General features: G+C 60.2%; 1 protein-coding gene across 6 annotated transcripts in view; it reads left to right on the plus strand.

The window, feature by feature from the left end:
* The window catches only part of TCF3 (transcription factor 3), a 29,258-nt gene extending 19,998 nt beyond the window's left edge, over positions 1-9,260 (plus strand). The window contains exons 11-18 of one of the 6 annotated variants that reach the window (XM_004689389.2): positions 2,161-2,219; positions 2,321-2,399; positions 3,105-3,178; positions 3,542-3,703; positions 3,784-3,907; positions 5,897-6,029; positions 6,177-6,412; positions 8,886-9,260. In XM_004689389.2, coding sequence (XP_004689446.1) covers positions 2,161-2,219; positions 2,321-2,399; positions 3,105-3,178; positions 3,542-3,703; positions 3,784-3,907; positions 5,897-6,029; positions 6,177-6,412; positions 8,886-9,028 — 1,010 coding nt within the window. In that variant the 3' untranslated portion in view covers positions 9,029-9,260. Of the gene's footprint in view, positions 1-2,160; positions 2,220-2,320; positions 2,400-3,104; positions 3,179-3,541; positions 3,704-3,783; positions 3,908-5,896; positions 6,030-6,176; positions 6,413-8,362; positions 8,590-8,885 lie in introns of those variants that run through there. The other 5 variants (XM_004689388.2, XM_012729894.1, XM_012729896.1 and 2 more) reach the window with 5 other exon arrangements.
* The last annotated feature ends 563 nt before the right edge of the window (positions 9,261-9,823 follow it).

The raw sequence follows: 9,823 nt of genomic DNA on the forward strand, positions 1-9,823 counted from the left end.
ACACATCGGTAAAATAATAATTCTTTGTACTGTTGTGACCAAAGACAAGCTGCCCCAGGATGTGCCAGTGATTATTTTTCATTGAAAGAAATTAAAAAACAAACTCTCAAAAATCATGTTTTTCTTCATTACTGATTTCCCTCAAAACAGGAAATAAATAGTAGTGTTAGAGATGAGAGAGTCTTATCATCCTGAAGCAGGGCTTGCAAGGTCTGTTTTATATACATATGTACAAAACCCTGCAAAATTCAATGTCTTTGAATTTCAAAGTTTCTTTTGTTCTCTCTCTTCTTCCCAGTATGTATCACCTTTTTCTAAAAACTAAGTAGCTTCGCTGGAATAACCAGATGGTGTGCCCAAATTCTGTGGCCTGCTACACAGGTGAGGTTTGTCTTCTCTAACTATTCTCTGCTTTTCTCCCCAAAACTTCCCCTTCGTTTCATATGTATAAACTTCAAGCAGCTTTTACCTATTTCTGACATTTATTTCTATGAGTGTATTTTTTAAAATGGGGCTCAACAAAATTGCCTATAATATTCTTCAAAGTTGTAGTTTATAGCTAGTAAATTTGAAACTTTTGATAACTTTAATTTGTCTCTTCCTGAAGACTATAATTAATTTGAATTGAGTAATATTATCCTTATAGATGTTAAGGTATCTGGTAAGTTCAAAGCAAATTCTGCTAATTAGAGAGTATTCTCGACAGTAACTCTTTTATTGAAAAATGTCTAAATATTTTGAAGCTACTGTCTTTTTACTTCCATGCTTGATCCTTCAACAAATATTTTTATAAGATAAAACTCATTAAGCAAGCTCTCTTTATGATTCTTTTGAAGGGTTAGCCAAATTTAAACAATGCAAAATCAAGGCCTTCTCACGTTTATTCAATTATAGAAGAGACTATAAACTTCTCCAATTGAGAAAAAGAGGCAAGTAGCTGGGCTGGCTGAGGATGGATGAAGCGCCAATGAGCTGACCTGCAGCTGCTGCTTTGCTGGGCACGCAGGGCGTGTCATGACCCTTCCTCTTGGTGTGAGCCCCTGGGTGTATGCAATTCAGTGTGGGGGTGTGGGGGAGGCCTCGAACTCCAAGGGCTTTCCTGGACACATGCCCTGTGACTAGCGTGAACAGACCAGGCTCAGGCTGCCATTAAGCTCAGGTGGGCCTGGAGCCGGTGCTTCCAAAGAGGTACCCAAGGCTAGAAAGGACAGCCCTGCACGGTCACCCTGTCTTCTGCCATTGAGCAGCGACTTTCTGCCTCAGACTGGATTTTACATCATCGTCTTCCTTGGTTTTCAGGCCCTCAGACTGAATTACACCATCGACTCTCCTAGGTCTTCAATTTGCAGAAGCTGACTGAGAAAGTCAATTCCTCAAAGTAACTCATGCATTAATTCTGTCTTTCTAGAGAACCCTGTAACAAGGGGGAGTTTCACACTCCCTGAAGCCTGTCATGAAGATCACAAGGCCTCGACAGGAAGATGTCCCTCTTGAGTAGAGTTTAGATGACAGGAAAGAAGGACAATGGCTTGCAGCATTAGACCCAGAGGATCTTGTGACTTGGGGGAAACTAGAGTAGTCTTGGATATTGGAGACCAACAGTTAGCAGACAAGAAGAGACAGTGAGGAAATTCAAGTCCATGTAACAAAAGCTGGGTGGAGAGAGGTGCCTAAAGACTACAACCAGGGTGGGAGCCCACACTGCAAATTTCAAACTTCTCCTGTGTTTGGCTGCCGGTCCTGGGGAGGGGAGAGCTGATGAAAGTGGAGGGGCACCCATAACTTAGGATAGATGGGTGTGGAGGAGCTGCAGTGGCCTACGAATACAGGGTCCCCACCACCTCAGGACCAGAACTATTCCGGTGAAGCACAAAAGAAGACACTCAGACTGCAGAGACCGGAATCTGGAAGTCCAGAGAGAAGAGCTTTAAGCAATAACACAAACATCAGTCACTCCAGCAACCGCGATCACCAGGGTCTCTACCCCTCCACCACCCCCACCCCCACCCCCACCCCCTGACTCTGTGGAGACATGCAGATAGCAGATAAAGACCAGACCGAGTGGAGTCGGCTGTGGGTGCAGGGCAGCTGACCCGGCAAGGGGGGCACCGTGTCCAGGGAGGCAGCTCTGAGGCTGAGCTTCACCACTCTCCTCCACAGGCTCCAGAGGGACCACAGCCGGCAGCTCTGGGGATGCCCTTGGGAAGGCACTGGCCTCGGTGAGGCACGGGCTGGGAGTGGCTGGTGTGACCTGGCTGGCAGCCCCAAGACGTGGGCCCCTCCCTGACCACCCGGTGCCCCTGTCTCACCCCCGCTGCAGATCTACTCTCCGGATCACTCAAGCAATAACTTCTCCTCCAGCCCCTCAACCCCGGTGGGCTCCCCACAGGGCCTGGCAGGTCTGTGCAGGGAATGGTGCCGGAAGCCCTCGGTGGGTGGGTGGCGGCCAGTGGGCGGTGTGATCCCCGACCACATCAGGGGTTCGGGAGTGGACAGACCTGTCTCTGTCTTGGACCCAGCTCATGTTTTTGTGGGCATCCGGAAGGCTTCCTGGAGGAGCTGAGTTCTAAGCCAGCGCTCTTAGGCTAGCGCCTAGGCAAAGACTGCGTGAGCATGTGGCCAGTGGAACCCGGCCGGGCCATAGGGCAGAGGGCTAACAGGGCCAGTCCTAGCCTGGACTTGGAGTGGGCACTGCTGGTGTTTGGCCACCCCGCCAACAGTGTGTGCTGTGCTTGACTCCCCCAGGGAGGCGTGGGCATTCCTTTGTCCCCACAGGGACACATGGGGGCCAGTGTGAGAACCAGTGGTTTCGGGAAGACCTGGCTGGTGACATTAAAAGACCTCACCCTGCCCTGACTTGTCCTGTCCCTGGATTTGTAACCACTTCCCTGCTCAGCTGCTTCCTTCTGGGGGGGTGGAAGGTGGGTTGGGAAGGGTCCAAATGGAAAACCTAACCTGCCTGTTGGGTTCTGACACCGCCCAGGCCCCAGAAACCCTGCCTGCTAGCAGGCCCTCCAGCCCCTCAGTGGCCTGCCCGGTCTCCTGGGCCCTTGGACGCCTGTCTGCTTCATGTCTCCGACTCACGGCTCACCTGTTGCTTCTAGGGACATCTCAGTGGCCCCGAGCGGGAGCCCCCGGTGCCTTATCACCCAGCTATGATGGGGGTCTGCACAGCCTGGTGAGTGTCCCTCTGTGGCCGTCCGCTGAAGAGGGCAGCTAGGGGCCAGCAGCTTCGGGTCCTGCATGGCCCCGTGTCGCGTGACTGAGACTGTCCACAAGACCGCTGTCAGAGCTCGTGCAGCCAGCAGAACTGGCAGCAGGACAGGTGTTCCCTAGCAAAGACAAGTGTTTGGGTTGAGTGTCAGGGGGAGTGACCAAAGCTACTGCTGCAGTCCCGTGGCCAGTGGAGGTGTGTTCTGAGTAGGCCGCTCTCGAGAAGGCGTCATTTGCAGCCACTTACTGCCTGTGCACAGAGGGGTGACCGCCTCAGTGCCACGTGGGCGCTCGCTGGCCTGGGCCTCACCCCTGCCCCGCCCTGCAGCAGAACAAGATGGAAGACCACCTGGATGAAGCCATCCACGTGCTGCGCAGCCACGCTGTGGGCACAGCAGGCGACGTGCACGGGCTGCTACCTGGCCACGGGACACTGGCCTCGGGCTTCACTGGCCCCGTCATGCCACTGAGCGGGCGGCACACCGGCCTGGTGAGTGCTGGGCTGGCTGGGCTGGGCAGGTGGGTGGGCGGGAGACCCGGGCATACTCATGAGCCCACTGCCACCTGCAGGTGGGAGGCGGTCACTCAGAAGATGGTCTCGCAGGCGGCGGCAACCTCATGCACAACCACGTGGCCCTTCCTGGCCAGCCCAGCGCCCTCCCTGACCTCCCCCGGCCGCCTGACTCGTACAGCGGTAAGAAAGCCCTTTTCTGGCCTGCCGTGGGGCGTCACTCCCCAGCCACGTTCCTCCTCGGAGACGGGGATGCAAAGGCGCCTCGCCACCCCGAGACCTGGAGCTGCAGGCCTGGGCCGAGGCTGCTCTCTGCCTGGCACAGATCTGGGGTGCAGATGCCACCTGCCAAGACTCGAAGCCACCCAGGCTGGGGACCACCTGACCTCTCCCCCCCATCTCCAGTTGAAGCAAACGAGGCACAGTGGGAGTTGGAGAATGGGACTGGGCGGGGTGGGGGGGTCACCATTGGAACTTGGCACAGTCACCCACCCTGCTCCTGAGCAAGGCAGGTGGTCCCAGGAGACCCTGGGTGGAGGTGCTGCCCTCGTCGAAGCTCTTCTGTTGGGCGAGAAGCTGCGCTCCGGTGGCGGGCGTGGGTCATGGGGAAGGAAGCCAGGGAATCCAGAAAAGCCCCCGGCTGAGGGGGGTATGACGTGCCCAGGGGTGGGGAGATTGGCTGTGAACCAAACACCGGAGACGGGCACTGTGGGAAATGCGGGGGGCAGGCTTCGGTTGGTGAGGGTGCTCGTCGTTTCAGAGCTGGTGGGAGCAGGCCCAGACTGCGATGTTTGGGCAGAGCGGGGAGGAGCAGCAGCAGCAGACACTTGGGGGAGTTTGTGCAAGGCCCTGGGTGTGGGGGACGTGGGCAAGGGAGCCGGCGAGGGCTCGGGCAAGCAGACACCCCAGCGCTACAGCGTCCCCGTGGCCTCGGGGCAGCATTGTGGGCGGGGCTGGGAGACCCGAGCAGAGGGCGTGTGGGCGCGGGCACGAGACAGGCCTGGCTGTGGGCAGCCGAGGGCAGGCTCTGCAGGTGGAGCCCACAGGATTCGCGCACGGGAAGAAGCCAGTGGGGCTGGGCTGGCCCGGGGCCTGAGCGGGCTCTCGGCATGGTGGGCGAGCGGGGGTGGCACCCCAGCAGGTGGGGGAAGACGGGCAGGGTCAGAGCACAGCGATGACCCAGGCTGGCCGGGGGTCTGGTGCCCTGTCCGGAGCAACCCGCGCAGGCGTTAGTGGCATGGAGTCTTGGCCCTGGGCCCCCAGCCCCCTTCCCTGATCTGTGCCAGGCCGTCCCCAGGGTGGCGCCGCCAGCTCAGCCTCGTGTGGTTGAGAGCTTGACGTGGCTGCGCACTCGCGTCACGTGCTCTGTGAACGGCCGGCCGGCCGCGCCCCGGGGTGCGCGTCTCGTCTGCACGCTGCGCGCCCACGGGTGCTTCGCAGGGGTTCCCGGAGGACTCTTCTGGGGCACACTTGCAAATCCCTGTGGAACTTGGGGGTCTGAGTGTCCCCTCTTCCAGATTCTGCCAGGTGATTTCCGGCGTGACCGTGGCGGGGTCTTGCGGGCGTGCGGAGTCGCCGGCGTCCCCGTGTGGCCGCCAGGGGGGCGTGAGGCTGCCGTGCTTTTCCTCCGCTGCTGGCTCACTGGGCGGCGCCGGCGCTCCTGCCGGAAACACCTGGCCAGGCGCTTCGCCGTGTTCCCAGGAGCCCTTGTCCTCCGCTGCCGGCTGCGACGCTGTCTGCTCCGGAAGCCACGTCCCGGGTGGTTTACTTCGGGGCGCTGGCTGTGTCCAGCTTCGATGGTGTCTCTTTGTGGCTCGAAACCTGTGGCTGGAAGTTGGACAAGTGGGCTTTATTGACGTGTTTCTTCGGAAAACAGCTCCTGTAGTCTCTTCAGGAGTAGTTCTGCGCCCTGAGTTCGTGACGAGGTGACCGCGCGCTCTGCTGAAGGCTGTCAGGATTTGCCTTCCCCAGTCGGTCCTTCATCTTGGAATTGGTGTGTGTGCTGTGCAGGGTACGCGGTAGAGATTGGCTTTTAGTTCGCTGGGGTTTTCTTGGTAAGCGAAGGCCTGGCTGTCTCGGGAAGCTCAAGCCCTCTCTACCTCTCGACGCGGGGCAACAGGATTTGTGCGGTATCCCCGAGGCTGCCGGCCCCTGACCCCAGGCCCGTTGCAGGACTCGGGTGCACCAGCACCTCGGGAGCAGGCGAGATCAAGCGGGAAGAGAAGGAGGACGAGGAGAACATGTCGGTGGCCGACAACTCCGAGGAGGAGAAGAAGGAGCCGAGACCGCCCCGGCCCCGGACCAGGTGCCAGCCCCGCCCCGGCCCGCCCCGGCCCCGCCGGGGCCCAGCACACGCGCACACGCACACAGCACCACACCGCGAGGTTGTCGGCGGGCCCTCGCCTGGCCCCCGCCTCACTGTCTCCCTCTGGCCCCCGGCCCCTCCCCGTAGCCCGGACGAGGACGAGGACGACCTTCTCCCCCCAGAGCACAAGGCTGAGCGGGAGAAGGAGCGCCGGGTGGCCAATAACGCCCGGGAGCGGCTGCGGGTCCGAGACATCAATGAGGCTTTTAAGGAGCTGGGGCGCATGTGCCAGCTGCACCTCAACAGTGAGAAGCCCCAGACCAAACTGCTCATCCTGCACCAGGCCGTGTCGGTCATCCTGAACCTGGAGCAGCAGGTGCGAGGTCAGTGGGGCGCTGCTCCCTCCCCTGCTGCTGCCTCGCTCTCCCAGCCGGCCTCAGCCTGTCCCTGCCTGGACCCTGCCTGACCTAACCCGCCACGACTGCCCAAGTGACCAGCTCCCCCTCCAGGACCGCCCCCTCGGTGACCACACCCCTGCAGACTGTCCCCCGCAGCGACGGTCCCCACAGACTTGTCCCCCGCAGCGGCGGCTCCTGCTGCCGCCGCCTCCCGCACATTGCGACCTTCTCCGCTCTCCTGCCACACACGAGCACTGACTGAGCCTCGGCCGGGCCCGGCCCCGTCCCTCTGGGATGGAAGAATGAGTCTCTGATCCCTTTGCCCTGCAGACCTGGGCCCTTTGGCTCAGAACTGCGTCCTGGGAGCAGGCCCTGCCACCCCCGCCGTCCTCGGGCTCAGCCCCGCCAGCAGGGGCCTTGGCCGAGGTCTGTGCCGGTGCTGAGCGCGCCCACCTGGGGCCGCCCAGGCTGGTCAGCCCCACGTGCAGGGGATTCTTGGACGCTTCTGCTTCCCAGGCTGCCCAGACAGGGAGTCCCAGAGCTGCTCTCTCCCTCCCTCCTGCTGGCCTGCTGCTTCCTTAACCCCTCCCGCCCCTCCTGTGTGGCCGTTAACCCTTTCTTTCCTGCAGCGCTGTCGCTTGGACCGGAGCTGGGGCCCTGGCCTGCCCCGCCCGCTGTCCCCTCAGCTCTGAGGTTTCCACGTCTCCACGGCCGTTTGGGCGTCAGCCGTCAGCCGTTGTCCCCGTGCCGCCTCTCTGCTCTCTGCCTCTCCCCTCCCCCCACACCCGGCTTGTCCGTCTCCTCACTTCCCACGGCAGCCCCTCCTCACCTCGCACTTGCTGCCCGAGCCCCAGAAGGCCAGGTGCCCTCAGACCTTTCCTTCCGCCAAGTCCCTTCCAAATCCCCCGTGGGGACTTGCGGGAAGAAAAGACGTGAGGCGCAAGCCAGCCTCCAGTCTGACTGTCAGTTTGGTCTGTGTGCTTGTCCTGGGCTCCAGGCTGCTGCCGCCGGGGAGTCCGCCCAGGCCCGGAGGGGAGAGGGTGAGCCGGTGGGCGAGAGCAGGCTCCCCCAGAGGAGCAGGCCAGGGCATCTGGGAGTGAGCCAGCGCAGGTTCCCTGGCTCCGCCTTCTCGGGACTGCCCGGCACCAGCCAGGATGGCGCTGTCCTGGCTGTCATCAGCCCTTGTCCCACCGAGGAGGAGCCCAGGGCACAGGCAGTCAGGTCCCTTGTCCTTAGCCTGTAGTTGGCAGCAGAGGCCCGGAGATCCAGGACCAGACCCCCTTGCCCGCGGGGGGGGGGGCGGCTTACACTGCAAGCGCCCGTCCGGCGCCCCTTCAGGCAGCAGAGACTGCCCCAGCCCTCAGAGTGCGGGGGTGGTGAGCGGGTTGTCCTGTGGGGGTCCTGTACCCTCAGCCCTAGAGCGCACCCACACAGCAGCTCTGGGGCCAGGCTTTTGCCTGCAGAGCCAGCGCCTCCGCCTCTCCCGCTGGGGCCAGTCAGGCCAGCTTCAGCTGCCCCCAACCCGCAAGTCCTCTGACTGGGAAGGCTGCATCCAGGAGGGACTCCTGGGGCTCCCAGCCTCCTGGGCATGTGCAGTGAACAGGGAGGGACAGAAGAGAGGCCATGGAGGCAACCCCATTAACTACCCGCAGTCAGGGCTGGGGCTCCCCTGGACATACCCACACACCCCCTCGCCTGGCTTCGGCCCTGAAGCCACACACACCTGGTGGCCGCCGCACACATTGCAGGTACACAGCGAGTCTGCCCGGCCCTGTGTGGGCGGGCGAGCAAGCATGCTTCGTGGAAGTGTGCGCACCCCGGCACATGCCCACACCGCCGCGCTGTGGCACCCGCCCAGGCAGCGGGACCCTCACCGCCCCAGCCCCACCCCCGCCCTGGCCCATGACTAATGGAGCCCCCGGTGCTGTGACCCAGCAGTACGGAGGAGGTGCTGTCCCTGGAGGAGAAAGACCTGAGGGACCGGGAGAGGCGTATGGCCAATAACGCGCGGGAGCGGGTGCGTGTGCGGGACATTAACGAGGCCTTCCGGGAGCTGGGGCGCATGTGCCAGATGCACCTCAAGTCGGACAAAGCACAGACCAAACTGCTCATCCTGCAGCAGGCCGTGCAGGTCATCCTGGGCCTGGAGCAGCAGGTGCGAGGTAGGCGCCCACTCCAGGGTCCCCAACCCCCCTCCCTGCCCATGTGCAGCTGGTGGGGTCCTCTGCACACGTCTAGGTGCACGCTGGCGCCTGGGGCCCTGTCCACATCTCTGGGCGCAGGCTCTGCAGCGTCCCCCGAACACCAGCTCGTGTCTGCCAGCCCCTAAGAGCCCGGTCTTGGGGCGTGTCAAGCAGCAGCCTGTTTCCTCCCTGTAACTGCGCTGGCCCCTGCCCCTGCCTGTGCCCCCTCTCCTGGGGACACTTGCCCATAGTGCTCTCTCCTCACCCCTCCCCAGAGCGTAACCTGAATCCCAAAGCGGCCTGCTTGAAGCGAAGAGAAGAGGAGAAGGTGTCCGGTGTGGTTGGAGACCCCCAGATGGTGCTCTCAGCTGCCCACCCGGGCCTGAGTGAGGCCCACAACCCCTCTGGGCACATGTGACGGGGCCTCCTGGGACGAGCCGCTTGGCCGCGCACCTGGGCAGGTCTGCTCCAGGCCGACAGGCCTGCCCTGAGGACACTACGAGGATGGGTGATGGGGGCCCCGCCCCGCCCTCACACTCCACGGGCTCGGTCTCCGCGGCCCTCGGGACCTGCCCAGCGTACCCGGAAGCTGCACCTCCGCCCTGCAGCCCAGGCTGGACTGGAAGGACTTTTTTTTTTTTAACCAGAAAGCAAGTAAGAAATACTCACTTTGTCAGAAAAGAAATGCCTTAAATAATAAACCGTGGAAGAGTTAAAACATATCACTCGCCGGAGGGAGACGCTGTGCAAACTGGCTTGTTCTGCAGAAGCCACCAGCGATTGTGCCTAAGCCGAATATTTTTTTTAAGGAAAATTTAAAAAAAGTTAGTTATGAGATTTTTTTTTTATTATTGTAGAAGAAAATTAGCAAGAATGATGCCTTTGGCCTTTTTTTTTTTAAGCTTTTTTTGCATATGTTTTGTAAGCGACAAATTTTTTTGTATAAAACTCATGTCTCTTGCTATTTCTGCTGTTTCTAGAACTAAGCGATGCATTTCATGATCAACCAGATTATTAAAAATTGTGTTAAAAAGACCCAGTGTAAACTGAGGTTCCCACCCCACCCCCCACTCTGGAAGCCTTGGGACATGGGATTGGAGTGGGTCCGGTGGGGACAGGAGGTGTTTGTCTCCCGATTTGTTTTTCAGAGATGGTTTTCTTGATTTTGTTGCGAGTAAAGTGGTAGTTGGGCCTTTCTCTCTATTGGGGGTCA

The sequence above is a fragment of the Condylura cristata genome, unplaced genomic scaffold, assembly GCF_000260355.1.
Source record: "Condylura cristata isolate star-nosed mole 26May11 unplaced genomic scaffold, ConCri1.0 scaffold00025, whole genome shotgun sequence".
NCBI lineage: Eukaryota > Metazoa > Chordata > Mammalia > Eulipotyphla > Talpidae > Condylura > Condylura cristata.